Source organism: Coenobita brevimanus, chromosome 98 (genome assembly GCF_032717465.1).
Source record: "Coenobita brevimanus isolate Jiangsu-jjx chromosome 98, ASM3271746v2, whole genome shotgun sequence".
Classification (NCBI taxonomy): Eukaryota; Metazoa; Arthropoda; class Malacostraca; order Decapoda; family Coenobitidae; genus Coenobita; species Coenobita brevimanus.
This window is the reverse complement of record NC_137051.1, coordinates 4,284,402-4,309,768: the sequence shown is the minus strand read 5'-3', so window position 1 is coordinate 4,309,768 and position 25,367 is coordinate 4,284,402. Positions and strand designations below refer to the sequence as shown.

The window sequence follows — 25,367 nt, the reverse complement described above, 5'->3', positions numbered from 1 at the left end:
TCTTCCTGCTCTTATCCCCAATCCTTTATCTCCCTTCCTGACTCCCCTCATGGTCTCTCTCTGGTATCTCGCTTTCCTCTCCCTCCTCCCCCACCTCCCTCTCTCTCTTTCGCCTTCCATCCTTCGTCTCGTGGCCTGTCTCTGCTGGTAACTCTTTCCTCATATCTCTCTTCTCCACGACCCTCCTATTTTCTCTCCCACAAATATCTCCTCCCCTCTCCCATATTCCTTCTCCCTCCTGGTCTCTCACCTCACTTGTTCTCTTCCCTGCAGGCATGGCCATCTTCTCCCTCTCCTTCTGATTATCGGTTTGTCTTTGTATCTATCTACGTATCCATATTTTTTCCATCCATCCGTCCGTCCGTCCGTCCATTCATCCATTCTTCCATCCATCCATCCATCCATCGTACCGTCCGTCCGTCCGTCCATCCATCCATCCATCCATCCATTCATCCATCTACCTTTCTATCTGTCCGTTTCTGTTTCTTTTTCCCTGCTGATCTCTCCCTGTAGCATCTTTCCCCAGCCCTTGTCCTGGTTTCCTAGCGAGTGCCTCTTGTGATGGGTAACAACAAAGCAACTCCATCTTTGGTACCGGCAGGACGAAACACCCTCTTTCATCTTACTTTCCGCGCTCCTTCTTACTTTCCTACTTGTTTTCTTCTTTTCACGTACCTGCTTCTTCTGTTCTTCTTTTCTGTCTGTGTCTATTTATCTGTCTAACTATCATCCCTCTCTACCTCTCTCCCCTGCTGTTCCCCCCTGCAGGCATCTTTCCGCTTCCCATGCCCTGGTTTCCTAGCGAGTGCCTCATATGACTGGTAACATCAAAGCAATTCCACCTTTGATACCGGCAGCCCCAACCACTCTTTCTCCTCTTACATTACTCTTTCCATCTCCATCTTTCCCTCTTTCCTCTTCCCTTCTCTTTTTTTTCTTTCACTCTTGCCTCTTCCCATCGCTTCCTTATTTCCCTCATTCCTCTTCCCTTCTCTTCTTTCTTTCCCTCTTTCCTTCAGTTCCTTCTCTTCCATATTCCTTTTCACTCCTACCTGCCCCTCTCCTTTTTCCTTCATTCTTTCCTCTGCTCTCCTGAGCCTCCTCTCTTCCCTTCCCTTCTTTCTTTCCTCTTTTTTCCGTCACCTCTCTCCCCATCTGTGGTCTTCACTTTTTCTTCTCACTCTTCTCTGGCCTTTCTTCCTTCCACTCTTCTCCTGTCCTCGTTGCTTGCGTCTCTCTCTCTCTCTCTCTCTCTCTCTCTCTCTCTCTCTCGCGTTTCCTTTTTTCCCCCTTTATCTGTCACCCTTCTTTACCCCTCCCCCCTCTCTCTTGCCTCTCTGCTGGTCACTGTTCCACCCTTCTTCTCTATTCCTGCAACCCTGTCCCTTCCATCCTGCTTCCTGTGTTTCCTCCCTTCCCTCCTTCCTCCTCCCCTTTTTTCTCCCATCATTCCTACTGCCCTGTTCCCTCCCTTCCTTCCTCCCCCCTCCCCTGTTCTCTCCCTTCCATCTTCCCACCTACCGTGTTCCCTCCCTTCCATCCTCCCTCCTTCCGTATTCCCATCCCCCTCTGTTCCTTCCCTGCAGGCATCTCTCTCCGCTGCTCTCCTCTTGCCCTCGTTACCTACCTCATGTGGTGGGTAACATCAAAGCAGGGGAACCTTTAATGAAGCATGGGTACGCACTTTACTCTCTCTCTCTCTCTCTCTCTCTCTCTCTCTCTCTCTCTCTCTCTCTCTCTACCCCTTTTGTTTCCTTTTCGCTTCGCTCTTCTCTACCCATATATTTATTTTTCCCCTTTTGGTCGTCACCTTTTCTATCCCTCTTCTCGTCTTCTCATTTCCTCTCCTTTTCTATCCTTCCCGTCCTCTCTTTTCTCCCTTTCCTCCCTTCGTCTCTTTCCATGTTCTCCCCCTCTTTCTTTAATAGACATTTTTGCATTATGGTGACATCATATTTTTAAAAGTAAAGCAGGGAAGAGATGGGTACAAGAAAGAATATGGGAAACGTGGTTAAAGAATATAAGGAAGAGGAAGAGTAAAGGAAGAGTAGTAGTCAGGAGTGAGTGAAAGGGTAAGAAAAATGTTTGAGGATAAAGTAACCCAAATAATTCCTGAGGATAGAAGAAGAAAAGAGGAAGAGAAAAGGAAGTGAAATAGTTAGGAGTTAGTGAAATAATTAGAGAAATATGTGAAAATAAAGTGACCCAAACAGTACTTGAGGAAGAAGGAAAGAGGAAGAGGGGTGACCGAGAGATTGAGGGAAGAATGTGAGGATGGTAGTTTTTTTTTCATCTGACGGAACTAGACCACCCCAGTTGTACAGATACAGAGTCGTGGTTGCGTGGAATTCTATGATCCTTGGGTATGAGGTATAATTGAGTATCCTTTGTTGCTAGTCTAAGTAACCCTCCAGTCTGAATCCATTTGGCCATCGACTAAACTGAAAAGGTGTTAGGGATCTTTGTCAGATAAGAACAGACACATTGTAGAAATCCAAAAAGTACATGGAAGAGAGAAAGGGAGGAGGGGAGAGTGAAAGAATAAGAGAAACCAAGGAAGTCAGCGGAAGGCAAAGGAGGAAGGAAAAACAGTGGAGGATGATTCCGTGAATGAATTTAGGGAAACATGAGGATTCAGTTCATAGGTGAGAGAAGACGAAGAGGAGTGGCTGAATGATGAAACATGTGAGAATATAATGTGTACCGTAGGGCCAGGAAGAAAAAAAAGTTGGGGAGTGAACGAAGAAATTGGGAAAATGCGAGGGCAGGGGAGAGGAAAGGAAGAGGACGAAGTCGGAGTGGTCGAAGGAAACAGAAAATAACGTGAGGATAGCGTAACCTGAAACCCATCTCACCCAGCCCAGCCATCCGATGTTTGAGGGTTCCCAGGAGAGAGAGAGAGAGAGAGAGAGAGAGAGAGAGAGAGAGAGGTGGTGGTGGTAGTGTCACAGGATGGTCAGTCAAAGAACACTTAATATTGATTTTAAAATGAAAAAAATTGATGTGTATGAACCATTCTGTGTGCGTGTCGGGCAGACTGGTGTGTCTGCTATTTTTGGTGTACCTGAGCTTGTTCGTCTCATAGGAGGATGCGTTTTTATATTTCATTCTTAGTAACACCCGATAATTTAACACAGTTTGGAAATGACCTCCTGCTCAGGGCGTTTATGAAGCTGTTATATAGGTCTTCCAGTTCAGATAATCTCTCAAAGGCAGAATGAAATCGTCTGAAGAAACCATGAATAAAAATGCCATCGTGGTGAAAATTATAGTGTTATTCGTAGATTATAAAGTGTTGGATATAAAATAGGGCCCCGTTCCTCTCTCGTTTAAAGGGTATCGGTACATATATAAACAAAGCCATTTTGGTCAAAGGATGGGAACGCCAATACCCGGGATAAAGGGGTCGGCGCTCTTCCCTCCCACTAGATCATGCCCCTTTCCCCCTTCATCCTCCCCCCATATCCACCTCTGTCTGCCACTGATCCTTCCCTCTTTCTCATCCTCTCCCTCCATACTTCCCTTCCCTATTGGTTTTCTCACTTCTTTCCTCCTTCCCCCCCCCTCTCTCTCTCTCTCTCTCTCAGATTGACCTTTGACCCAGACTAACCCTATTTGTCGTGGAGAATGAAAAATAAGGTCAGTCCGTTCTTTTCTACCCGCTGCCGTACCATCTCCTTTTCCCTCCTCGTTCTCTCTCTCTCTCTCTCTCTTTTTCTCACCTCTTCATACCTTCTCCATGCCCTCACTTTACCACTCTCCTCACTTTTTTCTTCCTCTCCCTTCGTATTTTCTCCCCACTCATCTCCATATCATCTCTTCTCTTTATCCTCTCTTCTGTTGATTCTCTCGTCCCTGCTCGTCTTTTTTTTTTTTTTTTTTTTCTGTTCTCCTTACAGTATCTTCACTTTTCTCATTCTTCTCCCATTCTTTCATCTCTTCTCTCCATTCTCTCTTCTTTACCTTCTCATTCTCTCTACCCTTTCCTTCTATACCGCTTCTCCTATCTTTATCCTCTTTTGTGTTCCTTCTTCCCCTCCCTTGTCTCTCGTTTCATTACCAGTGATGTTATTTCTCCTCGTCACTCTAGTTCCTTTTCCTTTTTTGCCTTTCCTTCTTTGCTTTCCTTCAACTATTCCTCTCTCTCTCTCTCTCTCTCTCTCTCTCTCTCTCTCTCTCTCTCCCCCATATAATTATCTGTATGCTCTCCTTTCATTTCTCCTTCCTTCCCCTCCTCGTTAGCTTCTGCATTCATTTCTCCCTCTCACTTCCTGCTTTTCTGTCCTTGTCTTTAGCTGATAAAATAGTTTGGTGAATTATAACCTTCCGTATACCAGACAACCACGAAAGGACATACAGGTCTGTTGTTTGCGTTCCTTTGTACTCTTGTTTCTGTCTTTCTCCTGTTACTTTTCCTTTTTTTTTTCCTCCCTCAGAGTTCCATCCCCTCTCCTTTCGCCTCGTTTCTTTTTGCACTTTTGTGTTCGCTTCTCTTCTTCGCTTCTCTTCATTCCTTTCTCTTCTCGTCTGTCCGCTCCTCCCATTTAATTACTGTATATGTATGCTGTCCATTAATTTCCCCATCCTTGACTCCTCGTTAGTGTGTCCATTCATTTCCCCCTTCCTCTTCCTGTCCGTCTCATCATGCAGTCTTTTCCCTTCTTTTCACTTGTTTTCTATGTAATCCACCCCCTGTTATTTCTCTCTCTCTCTCTCTCTCTCTCTCTCTCTCTCTCTCTCTCTCTCTCTCTCTCTCTCTCTCTCTCTCTCTCTCTCTCTCTCTCTCTCTCTCTCTCCATTTTGTCATCACCTTTATTACTCTCGCTGAATTTCCTTTTCTCTCGTACCCTCCCTTCATCTCTACTTATGGTTTCCTCTTGTCTCGTATCCTCCCTTCGTCTCTACTTATCCTTTCCCCTTCTCTTCTTTCTTATCATTTCCCTTACTCTCCTTACCTCCTATCCTCTCCCCTGTCATCATTTCTGTTACTTTCTTTACCTCCTCTCCTCTGTCTCTCATTACCGAACCCGTCTGTCTTACACTTAAAAGTCTTCCCACCACTCTGCTCTTCCTCATCTTGTTTGTAATGTCGTAGTTGTTGGAATTATGGTAGGTATGGATCTGGATGGTTGTTGTGGTCAGAATAATTGTGGCAGGCGTGGTTGTGGATGGTTGTGGTAAACGTGGCTGTGGATGGTTGTGGTTGTGGTAAACATGGATGTGGATGGTTGTTGTAAGAGTGAAAGTTGTGACTGAAACTGTGGTAGACATGGCTGTAGTACGTGGCTGGTCATGGACTTCGGTTGTTCAAAGTGATTATTGGTAGTTGTGATTGGAATTGTGGTACTAATGGTTGTGGATGGTGGTATGAGTGGCAATTAGATATTGGTAGTTGTGATTGTGGAAAGTGATTGATTTCATATATATATATATATATATATATATATATATATAGTTGGATGAATGAGTGTACGGTATATACAGTATATATTCGTGTTAGTGAAGTGTTAAGGGAAGCTGAGAATGGAGTGAAGGCTCAGTTGCTGTCCAATAACATTAGGCACGTTATCCACCTTAAGCTGTGTTATCGCCCGGTTAGATTGCCAACCCAGATAACACCTCGATAGGGATCTGGCATGAGATTAGACCTAACAAAACTGTGTGGGAAAGAACAAAGCCGTATGGGATATGTTCTTTCTTCAGACTGGATGGAAAAAGCATTAGAAGAAAATGTGAATCAGTTGAGAAGGCGATATCAGTAGGCATGAAAGGGAAGTAGGTTAAATTAAACTGTATGTGGGTTATTCTGTACTTAGGTGGTAAAAGTTTGAGAAGAAAATGTAAATGAATTGGTAAAACTTTTGACAGGAAACAATAATCGCAGGTGGTAAAAGTTTGAGAAGAAAATGTAAATGAATTGGTAAAACTTTTGACAGGAAACAATAAACGCATTAGAAGTAGAGGGAAATATGCTAAACTATCAGGAAATGTACTCAGTTGAACATGTTCTTCTCGTGATGCCGATAAAGCGTTTTACCGGTTAGAATTTGGGGGCATATTCTGCGATTATTGGGTGATTGGGCGACTTTGATGTAGTTTCCCTTCTTCACGTTGGGTGTGATAGAAAATTGATATTTACCCGGTATGGCAGAAGAGAAAACTAGGAATGCTGGGAGTGACTAAAACAGTTCGTTAACTCTGTTGTCTTAGAAGTCTCTTGTATTATTCTGTGGGGGGAAATGCTTTGTGCGAATCAATCAATTGCTCCTTAATCTTTCGAAACATTACTTAAGTAGTATGTTGATTCTGAGACTACAGCAACACCTAAGTTACATAATATTCTGTCCATACCCATATTATTTCAGTCAGTTTAGGAATGGTTTGGCCATGGAGGATTTTGATGCAGTCATTAACCTCTTCAGTATGAGATGCCATTATTAAGGCATATAACGTCGTTTGGGTGGTAAGAAGAAATAAGCAAAAACAGGACGTTGATGATGATGATGTGAACTCCAGGCTTTAAGTAAAAACTCATCGTACTGATTGCTGAAATAGATGTGTGTTTTGTATTCTTGTATCGACACATTTATGATGCCTTACTGGAAGATGCAGGCCGTAGAGACATGAGCTACTCCAGGATCCGTATACATAAATCTTTCACCGTAATGTGGTCCACGTTTTCGTTCTTTTGTAGCTTATTTCACGGAGCTCGGTGCCAGATTACTAAGCTCTACATCCTCGTCATAGCACTTCTTGAGTAACATCACAGATAGTGTTGAAATCTCCGGACAGCACAGTATTCGAGGGTGGTAGCATGTTTAGGCCAAATTAGAGTAATATGAGGAGCATTTAGAACGATAAACAGGTCTCATTGGAAGTGAATAATTACCAGAAAGCAGTCCGTTCGTAATTTTAACTTTAATGTTGCCTTTATTTTTAAGATATACGAACTGTCGTACCTGTGAACCAAAGTGAAAGTAACTTAAATAAATAAACGGCATAAATCCAAGAAAATAAATGAAAACAGTACATCTGACAACGAGTGGCCTTTTGTGAGGTTAGTAGGCTCCCCCAAATCATTTCTTCCAGTGTAATTTTGGTTGTGGGATGTTTAGCCACTTCGGTGCTGGAGAGGGACGCCCTCATGTGGTGGCACCGTTGCAACCAGGCGGTTCAACTGCCAGGTTACACAAACGTCCGCTTAACTACTTCCTATCCCCCGAAAGGAGGATGGTGGTCTGTATGCAAAGTGCGAGTATATCGGTGAGAAATATGTGTTACTGAGCGCTGTCAGTATCTGTCGATAGTTAGCAGTATATTTGTATATTGTGTGTGTGTGTGTGTGTGTGTGTGTGTGTGTGTGTGTGTGTGTGTGTGTGTGTGTGTCAAGATAACTATCTATCTATGGCTCTATCTCTTTGTGTGTCGCATAGTCCAAGTTCTACACAGCACATCGTAGATAAGCTGATGGGTGGATGTGTGAATAGACACGTAAGTAGATACAGTGGATGAGTAGATATGTCCATAGAAGAATGAAAGACTGAATAATTGCACAAAAGGATGGACGTCTAGTGAGTACAGGGGAGAGAGAGAGAGAATTATTAGGGTATTCTCACCATGGGACGAACGTCGCACTGCGTCTGGTTCCCGTCTCCAGTCTCTCTCTCTCTCTCTCTCTCTCTCTCTCTCTCTCTCTCTCTCATATATAATCTGTATTTCTTTATACATACATCTCTCTCTCTCTGTTTTATATATATATATATATATATATATATATATATATATATATATATATATATATATATATATATATATACAGTACCGTATACTGTATACTTTAGTCAATATTCACACGTTTTATTCTTCATTCTCATCTGCGACTTTTTTTCCGAGGTCTATCCCATTCTTTTCACCTCTGCTCAGTTTCATTCCCCTTCCCTTTCTTGCACAGTTATTCCCTCATACTTCCCTCTCTTCCCCTTTCCTATTTTCCCTCGCCCATATTTTTTATTTTCCTGTAGCGTTTTTTTTTTTTTTTTTCTCAGTTCCCTCTTTCGTACTTCCCAAGTCCCGTCTTCTTTCTTTAGCTCCCTGTCCATCATCTTTCATTGCATTCCTTCATTCTTTCCCTTGTCTCGTTCCTTCATTCTCCTTCCCTCATGTCCTTCATACTACGGTACTTCATTCTTCCTCCCTCATCATCATTCACTCCCTTATCCTAATCCTTCGTTCACCCTCTCATTTTTCCTCTCATCTCCCGCCTTCATTCTCGCCCACTCTCATTTACCATCTTTATCCCTCTGCACCTTGTCATTACTCTCTCTCTCTCTCTCTCTCTCTCTCTCTCTCTCTCTCTCTCTCTCTCTCACTTCATATTTTTCCCTCTTTCTCCTCCAATCTCGCAGACTTTTCTCCAAGTTTTCTCTCCTTCCCACCTTTACCTCTCGATCGCGTCCCCCCTTCTTTCCTCTTCTGTTGTCTCACACGTTTCCTTTCTTTCTTCCATCCCTCCTTATTTCCTGTTCATCTTCTGTCCCTATTTACTTACCATTTATCGCTTCATATCCCCCCTTTTTTTGTCCTTCCTTTTCCCCTTTCCTTATTCCTTCCCTTACTACTTCCCTCTCTTGGTTTCTTTTTCATTCTTCATTTTCGCCTCCATCCTTTCCTTCCACTTTCTCTTCCTCATTTCCTTCCTTTTCACATTTTCACTTCCTAACTTTTTCCTCTTTTCCTCTTTCTTCTTCTCACTAGGCCTACTTCATTTCCCACCCTTCTTTCCTCTCCAACGTATCAATTTTTTTCCTGATCCTTTTTTTCCTTCCTCTTTTTTCATTTCCTGCCCTACCTTCCTTTCCTCTTTTCTTTCCTTTCATCCTTGTTTATCTCCTTTCCCTTCCTTCTTTACCCCATCTTTCCCTTTTGCTATTCCTCTTTTCCTCCTCTTCTTCCATTCCTTCGTTCCAGAAATCTTATTTAACCTCCTTTTTTCCTTTCTTCCCCTCTTCATCTTCTTATTTTCCTTCCTTTCCTTCCCATTCCTCCTCTTACTTTCCTTCCTTTCCCATTCATCCTTTTCCCTTTCCATTCCTCCTCTTCTTATTTTCCTTCCTCCCTTTCATTCCCTTTCCTCTTCCTCTTCTCCTCCCATTCCTCCTCATCTTCCCTTTCCAGTCCTCGTCTTCTTCCCTTCCCCTTCCATTTCATCTTCTCATCCTTTCCCTTCACTTTTATTCCTCTTTTCTCTGCCTTCCTCCTTTCCCCTCGCTCTGCCTTCCTCCTTTCCCCTCTCTCTGCCTTCCTTATTTCCCCTCGCTCTGCCTTCATCCTTTCCCCTCTCTCTGCCTTCCTTATTTCCCCTCGCTCTGCCTTCCTCCTTTCCCCTCTCTCTGCCTTCCTCCTTTCCCCTCTCTCTGCCTTCCTTATTTCCCCTCGCTCTGCCTTCCTCCTTTCCCCTCTCTCTGCCTTCCTTATTTCCCCTCGCTCTGCCTTCATCCTTTCCCCTCTCTCTGCCTTCCTTATTTCCCCTCGCTCTGCCTTCCTCCTTTCCCCTCTCTCTGCCTTCCTCCTTTCCCCTCGCTCTGCCCTCCTCCTCCGTCCCCGTTTCACCATCTGAACTTTTTACATTATTATCTCTACATTTTTTTTCCCATTCCCCCTCTTTCTCTCTCCCTCTTTCTCACCGGCCATCCCTCTTTCCACCCTCACTTTATCTTTCACCCTTCCATCCCATTCTTTGCTCCATTTACCCTCCGTGCCTCCTCCGCCATCTCTCTCTCTCTCTCTCTCTCTCTCTCTCTCTCTCTCTCTCTCTCCATTACCTCCTTCCCTCCATCATGCCTCCATCCTCGCCCAAAATTTCCTCCCCGTATTATCTCTCACTTCCAATTTACGATCTATCATGTCTTTTTCCCAGGTGAAGATTGTGGTAGGTGTGGTGGTGGTTGTGGTAAGAGAAGTTAGTGGTGGTAGTAGTAGCCGTGGTTGTATGTCGGTGGTCGTTGTTGTTGTGGTTGTAATGGGAGTTATGATGGTAATTGTGGTGGTGGTGGTGGTGGTGGTAGTAGTAGTAGTAACGTAGTAGTTGTAGCAGTAGCAGTAACTAATACGATATTAGTAGTAGTAGTAGTAGTAGCATTAGCAGTAATAGCATAGTAGGAATGGTAATGTTGGTAGTGGTGGTAGTGTGAGTGCATGGTGGTATTATGGATATTGGTGATTGTTCGCGAAATTGAGTTGAATTTTAATAATGCATATTATAAAGTTATTATAATGTCAATGAGAATGGCGATGGGAGGTGAAGGGAGAGAGCGAAGGGGAGTGAAGAGAAGGGATAGGGCAGAGAGAGAGAGAGAGAGAGAGAGAGAGAGAGAGAGAGAGAGAGGGAAGGGACGCGGAGAGAAGAGAAAAGATAAGGGAGATCAAAGAAATGGAAGGGAAGAGGAAAAAGTGAAGTAAGAGTTTTGCGAAAAGTAGGAAAAGGAGGGATGGAAACTAAAAAAAACGGCAAGGGACTGGAAGGGAAGTGAAAATATATAGAAAAAAAAAGAGGAAACTGAAAGAATAATATATCAAGGAAGATAAGGGAAGGAAAAGAAGACCGAAGTGATAAGGTGAAAGGAATAGAAGAAGAAAGCAAAAGAGAAGAGAGTAGACGAAAAGCGAAGAAAAAAAATAATAAAATAGAGGAAAGCAAAAAAGGGGAGAAAACAACTCTGAGAGATGGATATTAAGGAACTGCAGAGGAATAAGATAATGTAGGGATAGAGAGAGAGCAAGAAGCTGCAAGAGAGAGAGAGAGAGGAGGGCGGGGCATGCATCTCTCCTCCCTCAGCCTCTCTCTTCCCCTCCCTCGCCCCACTCTTTCACACACTCCCCCCTCTCTCTCTTCCCCTCTCTCCTTCAGCCCCTTCTGCAGTAGTGCACCAGTTCGCCGGTGGGGTGGAGTTGCTTCTCTTACTCTCCTTCTCTTTCCTCCTGCTCTCCTCTTTTCTCTCCCCCTTCTCTTTCCTCCTCCTCTTCTCTTTCTTCCTGCTCCTCCTTTCTTCTCTCATCTTTCTCTTCTCTCACCTTCTCCTCCCTGTATTCTCTACTTCCTTATCCTCTTTCCTCCTCCGTCTTCCTTCTTCCTCGTCCTCCTCCTCCATCCATTTTTGCCTCCCTCTTTTCCCTCTTACATTACTTAAACAAGCCAAGTGCCTATATCTCTTGTGTCAACTGTTCTACTGTTACCACCACTACTACCAATACTTCCTCATGGACTGATAGAAAACAGATAAAACTAGAAACAACACAGAACTAAATTACCCTTATTACTACTGCAGCTACCACTGCTACCATTACTACTGCCACTATTACTATTACTGCTACTGCTGTCACCACTGCCATAATGACCCTACCTACTGCGTCTACTGAATCTCTAAAAATAATCACTTATTTTCGTAGCAGCAAAAAGTATTACGACTCTTACATCTACTACTGTCATCTTGTACTATTACTACTACTACTACTATTACTATCATCGTCCCGTATTAGTGCCACGTGTGTTGTGTTGTGTTGTGATGTGTTGTTATGAATGGTAGCTCTTGACGTCACCGTGTTTGGTATGTTTGCAAACATCCTCGTGGTGCTCTCTCTCTCTCTCTCTCTCTCTCTCTCTCTCTCTCTCTCTCTCTCTCTCTCTGTCTCTCTCTCTCTCCTTCTTTACTAAGGTAAATGAAATCGTTTGGAAATAGCACCAATATTAATATAAAAAAAAAGTTATGATATTAGAGAAGTTAAGGTGTGAAAGTATGTACAGAAAGGTGGTGTGTCGTGGGAAGAACGGTCGTTACTGAGTAGGGAGAGAAATACCTGGAGGTCGTCGTGTGTTGGCCATAGGATGCGGCGTTAGACAATACTTACATTAATAGAAACACAGCAGTATAATTGATCCTCATGCGATATTGTGGCTTCCATTGTTTTACCGTTTTAAGGCGAAAAGTAAGACTGGAAACTGCTGGTACTGAGTTAGGGCATTGGTGTTAGTGTTACGTAATTGTTATACCTGGAGTTTTGGACAGGTGTTAATGTGTTACAGAGCCTTTTGTTGTGTGGTTTGATAAAAATTACTGAGTGTTACGGTATGGAAGGAGGGGGTTAGTGACTGCGTTTCCTAATCTTTCAGTGAGTGATTGTGTAGGTGTTGCGGTATGTTGTGGAGTGAGGGGTGGTGGGGTGAGCTTGCTGTATGGAAACGTTACCTTATTCTGTGTGGCGGGTTGGATGGGTGGCAGTCGTGTGTGTGTGTATGTGTGTGTGTTGTCGATATAAATGTTACGTAATTCTAAATGTGTTGTTGGATAGGTGTAGAGTTTTGATGAGGAAAAGGTATTGTGGCGGGGAAAAAAAAAAATAAAGAAAAAAAATAGAATCTTTTGGCGGTATCAATACATCATCATCCAAACCCGCATTGAAAAAGGATATATAATCAAGACATCCTCCCAAAAAATAATCGGACTGAAAGGGTATTTGAAGCGGTATACGAGTGTTGATTATTTAAGAGGCGGCGGGGAGTGTAATGGTTAAGAGCCGGGAAGGAGCATTAGTAGGTTGGAATTACTTTTAAGAGGTTGTGGGCAAGTGTTGGAGCTTTGGAGGACGGGAGGGATGAAGAGGAAGAGAAGGAGAGAAAAAGGGGGCGTGGGGAGGGGTTGAAGAGAAAGGAGTGTGTGCGGAAGGAGAGAGGGAGCGGTGTAGGGGAGGGGTTGGAGAGAGAGAGATGGGCGAGGGGTGTAAAGGAGACGTGGGGAGCGTGATGGAGCATTGAAGTTGGTGTGTAAGAAGTTCCTGAAGCATGAGAGAGATGTGAGAGCGTGGAAATGTGGACAGGGGAGCGTGAGGGGAATGTGAGTGAAAATGAGAGGAATGTGGAAATGCCGAGTACTTGGAAGAGTGAAGGGGAGGAGAGCAAGATGGAGCATTTAATTAGATGTGAAAGTGTGAAGGAGCATTTAAGAACGTGGAAGAGGTTTGAGGAGCGTGAAATATGAGAACGTGAAGGAGCGTTATTGAGCTTGGAAGAGGTTTATGGAACGTGATATAGGTGTGTGTGTGTGTGTGTGTGTGTGTGTGTGTGTGTGTGTGTGAAGCAGCGGTAAAGAGCATGGAAGAGGTTTGAGGAGTGTGAAATAGATGAGAACGTGAAGGAGGGTTAAAACGCGTGGAAGAGGTGTAAGGAGCGTGAAATGAGAGGAAGAGGGAGCATTAAAGAGTCAGGAAAGGGTTTTAATAGCGTGAAGCAAATGTGGGAGCGTGAAGGAGTGTTAAAGAGCGTGGAAGAGGTATAAGGAGCATGAAAGAGATGTGAGAGTGTGAAGGAGGTGTAAAGAACATGGAAGAAGTTTAAGGAGCGTGGACAAGGTTGAAGGAGCATGAAACAGATGAGAGAGTTTTAAGTTGAGGGAAGGGGAGGAGAGCGCGAAGGAATAGTGGGGAACGGAGTAGCTCAGTGGTAAAGCGTGTGACTCGAGATCGCGAGGTCGAGAGTTCCCGACGCGCCCGGGTAGCTTCTTTTGCCGGGAGGGGTAGCGCTGTCCTGTAACCCTAGCATTGTTATATGATCTATCTAGGTCTAGTTCGGGGGAATGAAACTTTAGAATATATAATGCGGCCTCGGGCGGAAGGGCTTGAGGAGCTTGAAAGAGGTGTAGGAGCGTGAGGAAGATGTGGAGGTTTGAGGGAGGATTATAGAGCCTGGGAGGAGCGTGAAGGAGCTTAGAGAAGTGTAGGGGAGGTGCTATGAATGTGGGGGGAGGTACTATGAATGTGGGGGGAGGTACTGTGAGTATGGGGGAGGTGCTATGAGTGTGGGGGAGGTGCTATGAGTGTGGGGGAGGTGCTATGAGTGTGGGGGAGGTGCTAGTGTGTCAGTATTGAACGAAGGGATCCTGCCTTGCTTGCGGCCTGACCTGTCCCTCACCCCTTCCCCTCCCCGCCCCTCTCTCTTCTTCTCTCCTCTGTCTATCTCTTCTTCCATACCTCCCTTCCCCTTCATTCTATTCACACATAATCTCTCCATTCTTCTCATCTTCTCTCCTTTTCCTCCTTTCCTTCCTCTTCTCCACTCCCCTCCATTCTGTCTCTTCTCACTTCCTTCCTCTTTTCCAATTTCTCCCCAACCGTCTCTCTTCTGTTTCCCTCTTCTTCACTTTCACATCTCTCATCCTTCTCTTTTTTTTTTTTTCCAACATTCTTGTATCCTCTTTCATAAGTCCCTTCTGTCTATTATTATTTTTTTTCTCGCTTCCTTTCTCCTCTCCTTTTTGACACTTTCTCGATCTCTTCCTCCCCCCACCTTCCCACCTGCATCTCCTTTCCCACCTTCCACCTTGCTTTGCTATTTTTATCCCATAGAATGACATCGTAGCCAGTGTCTGCTATATAAGGAAAAAAAAAGGCTTCAAAAGGACCTATATGTTTGTTATCTTTTTTATTTTAATTTGTACTCCTTTCTTTTGTACTCCTCTCCCTTGTATTCCTTCCCTCCCTCTGTCTCCCTCCGTCCATCTCCCATTTCTTTTTGTCAAACATTCTACGATTCCCGCCATCTTAGACTTTTTTCTCTGGCTTTTCATGTCTCTATCCTCCTTCCTCATATCCATATCCTCCCCCCCCCCCTTTTTTTTTTTAATTCCCTGCCAAGCCCCCATTCTCTCTCTCTCTCTCTCTCTCTCTCTCTCTCTCTCTCTCTCTCTGTTTACTGCCCGCCCTCATATTTCTTTCCTTCTTTTTCCTTCCACCCCTTCCTTCCCCTCTCTCTCTTAGCCTCCCTTTCTCCGTCCCTCCCTTCTCCTTCTCCTCCCCTATCTCTCTTTGCCTTCCTTCCATTCCCTCCTATTCTCCTTCCTCGCCTTCTTCCCCTCCCTCCTATTCTCCTTCCTCGCCTTCTTCCCCTCCCCCCCCACTCGGCCTCCCTCCCTCCCTCCTTCCATGACTCATTCAGCTCCCCCCCTCCTCCTTTACTACCTCACTCCATTTCTCTCTCTCTCTCTCTCTAGCTCGCTCGCTCGCTCTCTCTCTCATACATCTTATTTCCCTCATTTCTCCGCTTTATATTTGTTTTCTCCCATCTTTCCTCTCCCTCTTTCTCCTCTCCCGCCCTCTCTGCCTCTTACAACTTTATTCTCTCTCTTTTATCGACACTCCCTCCCCCTCTCCCTCCTCCTCCTCCTCCTTCTCCTTCTCCTTCACTTATCGTAACTTTTCCCTCCTCCTCCTCCTCCTCCTCCTCCTCCTCCTCTTTTTCTCGTCCTTCATTCATGAAAATACTGTTTTATTCTCTCTCTCTCTCTCTCTCTCTCTCTCTCTCTCTCTCTGCCCGTCTGTCTATAAATCTCTCTCCCATATCTGTTAAGTTCCTATCAGTCTTAAGTTCTTTCCTTCTGTATATCCTCCCGTAATACCGTTCTTCCTCATTTCCAATTCACCTCTTCCCATTCTCTTTTTTTCGTCTCATTCACCTCTGTTTTTCTCTACATTTCCTTCCTTCCTCCTGTATTTTCTTTCTTGTTGAACGATGCCCAAGGGATCTGTTATAATACGGAAGTGTGACATATTTTGATGTAGCAGAAGGGTCATTTTACTATACTTCATACACTTTTCCATGGCCCAACCTTGCCATCCATCCATCTTGAATGCTGAGGTATTAGCAATATAATGTGATGCTAGTCACGTAGAAGTGCTATATACTGGATGTAGAGCTGTAACATTGTCTTTTTCTGCCGCTGAGCTGCGTGAAATAAGCAGCAAAAATACGAAAATCTGGGTCAGATTTGAGTAAAAACGATGTAGTAGATATATACTGCAACCTTATGTCTTGTAATACTGGAGGGGGAAACGAGAAACTACGGAACTGGAGAAGGAATAGATAAGAAATCCAGTTACCTCTCTTGACTTTTGGGGTGCACTTGTATGTGTGACCTAGTATGACCCTATCTGTAGAATCATTCGTGGAAATTTTATTCACTACCTTATCCTTTATACCATATATTCAGACTGGGAAATAAGAATGACGAGAAACCAAGAAAAAGCAAATCCTATATAACCCTTTTTATCGCTATCGTGTATATAATTGTGTTGGTGGAGACATTGGTAAACTGATCCTTCATTAAAACCAACTGATTCTGATTACAAGGGAACAGAAGCCGGAAGCAGTTAGAAAACAAGAGAGAGAAAAAAGAAAGGAAGAGAAGAAAAAGAATTCACGACAGAAAAATAATGTCTGTGTAAAGCCAGTCTTATGTATCCCACAAAGTGAATTTCGGTATGACCCCTTACTGCATATAACCTTTGTTTTTGTGTTAGGGTTATGTCTTAATACATTGTTGATTTGAATCCTTTACATCCAAGTGACTGTAAACAAGAAAAACAATATAAAAGACAAATAAACGAACTTGACTGATATCTTCACAACGGGTCATTTCTGAGCCAATAAAATGTTAGATGCAGTCAGGGTGTTAGGCAAGTTGTTTTTAGTCGCCATAGACTGGAAGACCTTTGTTGAGTTGATTTAAGTCGTCCAGGTGTTGCCGGAAATAAAACAACCGGTAGAAAACTAGTAAAAATGTGATAAAGTATATACAAAAAAAAATATTCATAGAAGCTTCTTTTGTAGAGGTGCAGTACGTTCGAGATGGCGACATTGGTATGACCTTGTGACCTGTGATGAAGGAAGGTCAGAAGAAGAAAGAAAAAATAATACTAGCACGTAGAAAGCTAAATTGATAAGATATAGTGATCTGCAGAGAAAGCATGTCCAAGAAAGGAGAATAAAATGAGAAAACTAAATTGGTGAAACCCTTTGAACTGCAAATATAAAAGTTGAAGGGGAGAAAAAGGGGAAAAAACAGTAAAAATGGTATGACCTCGTGACCTACAAAGAAAAAAGGTCAAACAGGAAGAATGTAAAAACACGTATGGAGCTTAGTTTATGACCATGGAAAGTATTCACAGAAGTGTTTTCGATAAATAAGTTTCCATGGAAGTGATATATCAGAAATAGTTTGTTTGGTCATGTTTTACACTGAAATAATCTCTGCGCTTTATGTGTAGGGCGTTTGGTAACCGTATGATCGAAGACAAAGATATAGACGAGCAATCTTTTCATATCCAATCTAGTTTTGTTGTGAAGTGTTTGGTAGCCGTATGAGTGAAGACAGGCAAAACAGAGAGAAGCAGTATTTTCATAGCCACTCTTGTTATGAAGTGTATGGAAGCCGTATGAGTGAGGACAAAGATATAGACAAACAGTCCTATATGCAACATAAGCTCAAAAAGGTTTATAAATACGAGGACTAGTGACTTGCTATGACCTTGAGGGAGGAGGAGGAGGAAGAGGAGGAGGGTGTGATGAGGGAGGGGGAGGCGGAGGGAAGGAGGAGGTGGTTGTCCTCATGTCTCTGCTGCAGCGGGTAAAACTGAAGTGCTGTGTGTGCTACCAGGTCCACAACAACAACAATAACAGCAGCACCAACATCACCACCACCAAGCATGCCACACCCTCGCCCAGCGCCAGTAAGTTTTGTTGGCGGGTTGATTGATGGTTGGTTTGAGTCAGGTACCTTGTGTTGAGTTTAGTTGTGATTTTCTGGTTTCTGGATTGTACCTTGCACCGTCTTTGGGTAGGAAAATGGGTTAAGATATTGATTATAGCAGTGGTGGTGGTGATGATACAGATGGTGTAGATTATTATTGTTATTTTTATGGAAGAGTTTGTTCATGGAAGTGAGGAGCAGTAGGTGTGTGTGTGTGTGTGTGTGTGTGTGTGTGTGTGTGTGTGTGTGTGTGTGTGTGTGTGTGTGTTTTCGCCACCAGGTATACCTCTTTATATTTATTTTCTTCACGGAGCGTACCCAGTTATTTTTAGAACATTCTGCGTTTGTTTTTATCCTACAGAGTACCCAGTTTAGTTTAATGGTAAGTAGTAATTTTTTTTTCTTCCACCTGTCGTACCCAGTTATATTAAGGTAATGAACTGTGAGTGTTCTGGGCTCCCCTTATCGTGGAATAGTGTGTGTTTCCCTTGTAACTACGAATAGGCCATAGTAGTGCTGGTTGTTATAGAGTGAGTTTTGGTTGGGAGCTGTAATACTGATGGCGATGATACTGGTGGTGCCAGTGTTGATAGTAATGATGATGATGGTGACGATTATGATTGTACCCGTAATGGTGATGATGAGTGTGGTAGAAGTGGTGATGATAATGGTGACGCTGATAATGCTAATGGTAAGGATGATGATGATGTGTATTATCTTCTCAGTCCTGCCATAGTTAACCCTTTGACTGCCAGGACTTTTCTCAGGCAGACAGTATCATCTGATGTGAACGTATACTGTAATTACTAAGTGTACTGGTAGCAGAGAAAGGATTACTGGAGGTAGTTTTTGAAGCCTTCGTTTCCTCTGGTGCCTCTCAGATGAACAAAATTGTCTGGTGTCAGCCTGAATATAATACCCAGGTGCAGCAGCAGGCGCAGTGAAGGGTTTAAAAGGTATCGCCATTGCTGCCTTTGTCATTTTCCATGCCGCCTATTCTTTATTGTGATTTCATACCTCATTTCCCGCCTCCCCTCTTGTCACCCTCGCCCCGTGTTTCACCGTAACACCTTGATTTTCTTCTTCCTTCTTGTTCTCCTCTTTCGTTCTTTTCTTTCTCCTCTTCCTTTCTTCCTTTTCTCCTGATTTTCTTCGTTTTCTCATTTCTTGTTTTGTCCCACCATTCGTTTGAACTCGTTGACTTTCTCTTTCGTTCTTCCTCTACCCTTATCTGTTTCATCCTTTTTTTCTCTCTTCTTTATTGTTTCTCTCTTCGTTCCTTCTTTTCTATCTTTTCTTTACTTCTGTTTTCATCAGTTATCCTGTTTTTACCCTGTTCCTTCTCTTCCTTTCCTTTTTTCATGTTTTTTTTTCTCGCATTCTCCTCTCTTGCCTTCCTCCTTTCTTTCCTTCCTACCTCTCTTACTTTCTGTTCTCCTTTCTCTCCTTACTTATTTCTTCTCTCTTTTCGTCTCCATTCATTTTTCTCCTCCCTCTCTTCCTCCAGTTTTTAGTCTACCACCTTCATTTTTCTTCCTTCCCCCTCCAATATTTCCTCCTTTCCTCCATTCTTTCTCTCCTTCACCATTCATTTTCTCTCTCCCTTACTCCACATGTTTTTTCCTTCCTATCTCTCTCACTGTCCTCATCTCATCCTCCATATATTTTCTTCTTTACCTGCATTCTTTTTCACCTTCCCTCCCTTTCTCTCGTCTCATTCCTGTATATAGCCTTCTGTCTCAGTATTTTCCTATATTTTCCTTCATTCATCTCCTTTTATGTATATATTTTTTTCCCCTTACTTTGATATAGTCCCCTTCTCTGTCTTTAATTTTTTACATTTTCTCTTTTTAAGTTCTCACTTTCCGTCCCCCCATTTTTTTTTTTTTTTGGGGGGGGGTCTTATCATTGTCTTCTGTATTTTACCTTTTCGTTTTTATTATATCCTTTCCCCCTTCATTGATGTGTGATTTATTTCTTTAGTTATTCTTAATACTTCCTTTCTTCCAGTTTTCATTTTCATGTTCTTTTCCTTTTTCTTTACTTCATATTTTATCTGTTTTTTTAATTCTTTAATAGAATATTTCCTCATTCTTTAATTAACTTCCCAATCTCTCTCTCTCTCTCTCTCTCTCTCTCTCTCTCTCTCTCTCTCTCTCTCTCTCTCTCTCTCTCTCTCTCTCGTGATCCGCTTACACACGCACACATTACGTGCGCATCAAACCAAACGACACATACCTATATTAGTGCACATGCACGCAACACAGTAGACGCCAGTAATTCTCTCTCTCTCTCTCTCTCTCTCTCTCTCTCTGTATGTATGTATGTCTTTTATCCACAGTTCCAGTACTCATGAATTATCCATTAGCCAGTCAGTCATCAAAGGCCCCTAGTGAATAAGGGGACATATATTTCACTCAGCACTTGTATGGAGCGTTAGATGAGGTGTATTGATTAACAGATGGATATACCGTGCCATGAGAGAATGGAATGTGGTTTATTTTTTAATGGGCACTCTGATGGTGTCCCCCTGTTTTTTATTATGTCCTCGTTCTCATTCCTAACCACCACACTGAATATACTAGTTGTGGGAATTGGATTATGATAGTGGGGGTGATGATGATGGTGATATTTTTCTTTTTCCTTTATCTGGACCCTACCCATCTTATGTCGTGAGAATACATTTTGGGTAATACTGCTGCCGATTTTTTTTTTTTCTGTCGTACCCAACGCATGCCTAACAGCGAAAACAGGATGATTTTGAGGGTAATGATGATGGTGATTTTTTTTTTCCATTCTTTTATCTTACCCATTTCATACCATGCATAATAGTGGGAATAAAGACGGTGCTGGTGGTGGTGGTGGTTGTCGTGGTCGTGATGGTTGTTTTAATGACAGTATGAAGCACTATTATCGAAACTCAGACATCTGTAATAGTCTCTGCTCAGAAGTAAGCGGTTTAATTGTTTGAGCTAACTTAGATAAAAAGATAATGTTTCAGATATCTGGAATATATTGCATATTTGCTGATAATATTCCCTCAGTCCTAGAACGTTATCTGTATTTTATATTTGCCATCTCCTTAAGATTTTATTGAGGTTCGGAAGGCATTTTCTAAACTGAAGGGGTTAAATATAAATTCAAGTAACCCTTTCATTACCAGGGGTTTCTCCCAACCTAAACATAATCATGTGAGGGAAGAACGCTTAAATATTGCATCGATTAATACCACCACTACCAGAGCCTCTCCTGAGCTGAATAAAATCGTCTGATGCTAGAGGGGTTTGACGGAGCCTATGTCGTCCCTTCAATACCAGGGGACCCCTAAGCTGAATGAAATCGTGTGGAAGCCTCAAGAATACACTAGATAAGACGTGATCGGTGTAAAGGGACTGTTGTTGCTTGGTGGGTGAGATTTTAAGTGGCTGAGACTTGCCGTGGATGAATCTTTCCGTGGGTGAGACTTCCCGTACGTGAAACTTGCCGTGGGTGAGACTTTCGGTGGGTGAAACTTTCCGTGGGTGATACGTTCCGTGGGTGAGACTTTCTGTGGATGAGACGTTCCGTGGGTGAGACTTGCCGCGGGTGAGACGTTCCGTGGGTGAAATTTTCTGTGGGTGAGACATTCCACGGGTACTGAATATGCGGGGTGCGCGAGAGACTTTGAGTTGTGGCTGATGTACTGTGAATGATTTTTTTTTTTCCTACCCACACCATGAAAGATATTCCGGAAATGTATATACAGTATATGTGTCCGTATGTCTGTGAGATATTCTATATGTATGCATGTATGTATTTTTTAATGTTTGTATGTATGTAAGAAATAATTATACTTATGTATGTGTGCAGCATGTATGTATGAATGTATTTTTTTTGGATTTCTTTTAAAGGTGATAAAGTTTTTTTTTTCCCCTAGTCACCCCGCTGAAGGGGCTGGGGTGTAAATGAATGTATGTGTGAGTATGTAATGTATATTTAATATATATATGTACACAGAATATTTGTGTGTGTGTGTGTGTCTGTGTGTCTGTGTCTGTGTTGAGTTGTGGGAAATGTTTGAATAATTTATACAGTCTCCACACAGAGATATTCCAAGGATTATTATGTATGTATGTTTCTTGCAATGCTGATGCATAAATAAGTTGCCCTGCACTGCATCATAGCTTTGTGTGTGTGTGGGGGGGGGTTGAATGATTGTGTATGTGGTTGCAATTGTATTACTCATTTTTGTATCTGAATCTCCTTTGTTATTATATTATCAAGGGAGAAGTGTTATGTATGTTCGTATATATTTTGTTTTTGTTATTTGTCATTTGTATAAGTCTTCTGTGTCCATTAAGTATTTGTTAGTCAGTTTTGTATCGGCGGTTTTGTTTAATAGTTGGTATTATTGTATGTCGATTATACTACTTGTTTTTTTTTTTCCCTTTTGTGGTGTATTGAGTATTTGCATTTATATGGTTTCTTTACTTTTGTACAGTACCAGTGTTTAAAATTGTAAAATTTATCATTCGTTATCCTTTTATTATGATTTATTGACCAGTTAAATTTTATCATTCATTACCCTCTCAGTAAAATTTATTGTATAGTTGTTATAAATGGTGTACACAGAATGATTGTTGGGTTTCATTCTCATATTGGCTGCTGAAAAATGACATTTACGTCCCATATTATGTCCCATATACCGGTATGTCTTCTTTGACAGATTATCGTCTTTTTTTTCCTACTGTAATGTGAAAAATATCTCTTTTTTGCCATCTTATAATTAGCCGTGCATACAGTGGTTTACTGAAACAAACTCCTTTACTCGAGTGGGAAGATAATGCTTGTATTGCAGAAATTTTGGTAAGTACTCTTTACAAGCAATTTCATGAAAGAGTCTGTTGTGGAAAAGTGTGTGTTGTGGAAGAAATATTCATACCTTCTTTGCGTTACTTCATGAAACAAATGAATGTGTTTGCTTCCATTCCACGTAAGTCAACACGAACTATAGCACCTGAGTTACAATTGCCATGCTTAGCTGTTTCATCCATATGCTTGTGAAGTGAAATGCAAACCTCTGTAATTTTTGGCGGTAACGCTAGAAGGCCTAAAACTTTTCATAATTATCTCCAAGAACTGGTACCCTGCATTCTACTTTCGGAGTGGGGTGGCTCAGTGGTAGAGCGTGTGACTCAGATCGCGAGGTTGAGAGTTCACGCCCCGCTCGGGTAGCTGCTTTTGCTGGGAGAGGTAGCGCCCTTCCGTAACCCTAGCAGGGCTATATGATTTATCTAGGTCTAGCTCAGGGGAATAATCCCTTTAAATCCCTTGCATTCCATTTGGCGATTTAAGGCACACAACCTTCATATTCAGTAAACCACTCTGTGCACTGCCTTCTTGTAATGTCGCTACAACTGACAGACATGGCCACTGCGGGTGAACGTACACATTATCTGAATAACAGCGGAATAGGAGGCTGTATGAAATAAAATATTTTTTTCTTCATCACCTAAAATCTTGGATGCCACGTAATTTATCCCACAGAAGTCGCATAAATGGGAAAAATTGTCTTTTATCAACATAGTGGAAAATGAAGTTGCACGTATAAGTTGTGTGCAGTCTGTACGTATTGGTTTTTTCTGTTTCCACCTTTTATGGTTACTAATTGATATGCTTAGATTTTTCTTATATAAGCCTAAGTAGATTATTTTGTGTGTGATTTTTCATTTTACAATTACCTTTCCTCTGTTTCTTTTATTTCTTTGTTATTTCCATAATTAGTGTTCATTGCCATTAAATAAGTGTTCTTCGAATAGTTGTGCTTTACTATTAATTCTTGTGTGTCTTAAATTATATTATGCTTCCTGCTATTTACAAGGTCATTGTCAGCAGTGTTCATTTTCTTTTTTTTCTTTTGTGTGTGTGTGTGTTCTTCGTCTTCTCTGCCACTTTTTTTTTATGCATTTCTGTGATTTAAGTATTAATGAACTCCAAAACAGTAAGCCAAATTATGGTTGTTGAATATTCTTTGTTTTAAGTATTAATGAAGTTCATTTAGAAATTCAGATAATGATAATTGAATTTTGTTTTGTTTTTCCATGATTAAGATATAAATTGTCAAAAAAAAAAAAATCTTTATATGTGTTCTGCATATGTTAATGCACTCAACTTATTCCCTTATTTGAATTGTTTAAATCTACTTTGCCACGATGTGTTTTGCTGATTACATTATTTCTGACGTTTCTCTCGTGATGTAAGGTTAATTGAAAATATAAAATTCCTATATCATTTTGCTCTCTCTCTCTCTCTCTCTCTCTCTCTCTCTCTCTCTCTCTCTCTCTCTCTCTCTGTTCAGTATATATATTATGTGTTCGTTGTATAATTGTTGCCAGTCTTCTCATTCGATGGTATTAGACTTCATTGCCCGAAATACATATGTTCAGTGCATATTTCCTTCTCAGTATCCAGTATTTTTGGTTAATTCTCTCTTTCTTCTGTATATATAATTTTAAGGTTAATTCCCATTCTTTTATGCGGAGTATATGTTAGGTTAATTCTAGTGTTCTTACCTATGTAGAATGTCTTTGGTTCATTCTCATTTTATCCTACATAATCAGTCTGGTTTTCGTGTGTGTCGAATGTTTTAGGTTATTTCTTAAAAGTTGTGAGTCGAATATCTGAGGTTAATTCCCTATTTCTTCTGTATGTCGAATGTTTCAGGTTAATTCTCATTTCTTGTATGGCGAATGTATAAAATGTTCAATGTTTTCAATAATTTCCTTTTGTGTGCCGAACGTCAGAGGTAAATTATCATTCTCTGTATATCGAATGTTTTAGGCTAATGCTCACGTTATCCTTATTAGTGAATGTTTTAAGGATAATCCTGATTCTGGTCCCTGTATCGAATGTTTTGGGATGCTTCTCATTATGTTCTGTTTATCGAATGTCAGATTAATTTTCATTTTCTATATACCAGATGTTTTAGGCTAATTCTTTCTTTCTTCTTTGTAGTGAATGCCGAAAAGGAATTGTGATTTTCTCTATATAAAGTGTTTTAGGTTACTTTTCACATTCTTATTTATAGTGAATGTTCAAAGTTCATTCTGAGTTGTTCTGTATGTTTTAGGTTACTTCTCATTTTCTGTTTTGCCTGTGTAGTGTATGTCGAGGGCAGACTAGTACATATTGCTCTAACTGGCAGAACGTTCGGCTGTCAGGAAGTCCTCGCTGGCCGTCCTCCTCCCCCGCCTCCCTGGCCACCTCGGCTCCTCAGAGTCCCTCAACCACAGTCCCCAGTCCTCCCCAGGTGAGTCCCCGCATCCTTTGTCCTCCCCATAGTCCTTAAGTCCTTCCACAGGTGAGTCCCCATGTCCCCTTAGTCCTTAAGTCCCCCTTAGTCCTTAAGTCCCCCTTAGTCCTTAAGTCCCCCTTAGTCCTATATTCATATATAATAGTCCTTAAGTCCCTGCCCATTTAAGTTCCTGCTTCCCCTTAGTCCTTAAGTCCATTCCCAGTTGAGTCCTGATATCTCCATAGCCCTTCAGTCCTCCCCAGTTAAGTTCTTACATTCCCAGATTCCTGTAAGTCCCTCCCAAGTGAGTCCCCGCTTCCCCATAGTCCTTAAATCCCTCCTGAGGCGAGTCCCCGCTTACCCATAGTCCATGAGTCCTAATTGAGTTCCCGCTTCCCCATTGTCCTTAAATCCCTCCCGAGGTGAGTCTTTCTCCGTCCCAAGTGAGTCCCCTTATTCCCATGGTCCCTAAGTCCCTCCCAGGTTAAGTCCCCGCTCTTCCACAGTCCTTAGTCCTTCTC

The 25,367-nt window shown here is 42.1% G+C and overlaps 1 protein-coding gene across 1 annotated transcript in view; it reads left to right on the top strand.

Annotated features, from left to right (window-relative positions):
* Positions 1–25,367, top strand: part of Orp8 (Oxysterol-binding protein-related protein 8) — a 234,742-nt gene that overhangs the window by 71,591 nt on the left and 137,784 nt on the right. The window contains exon 3 of the mRNA XM_080283821.1: positions 24,757–24,861. Within this exon, the coding sequence (XP_080139947.1) occupies positions 24,757–24,861 (105 nt within the window). The remainder of the gene's footprint in view (positions 1–24,756; positions 24,862–25,367) is intronic.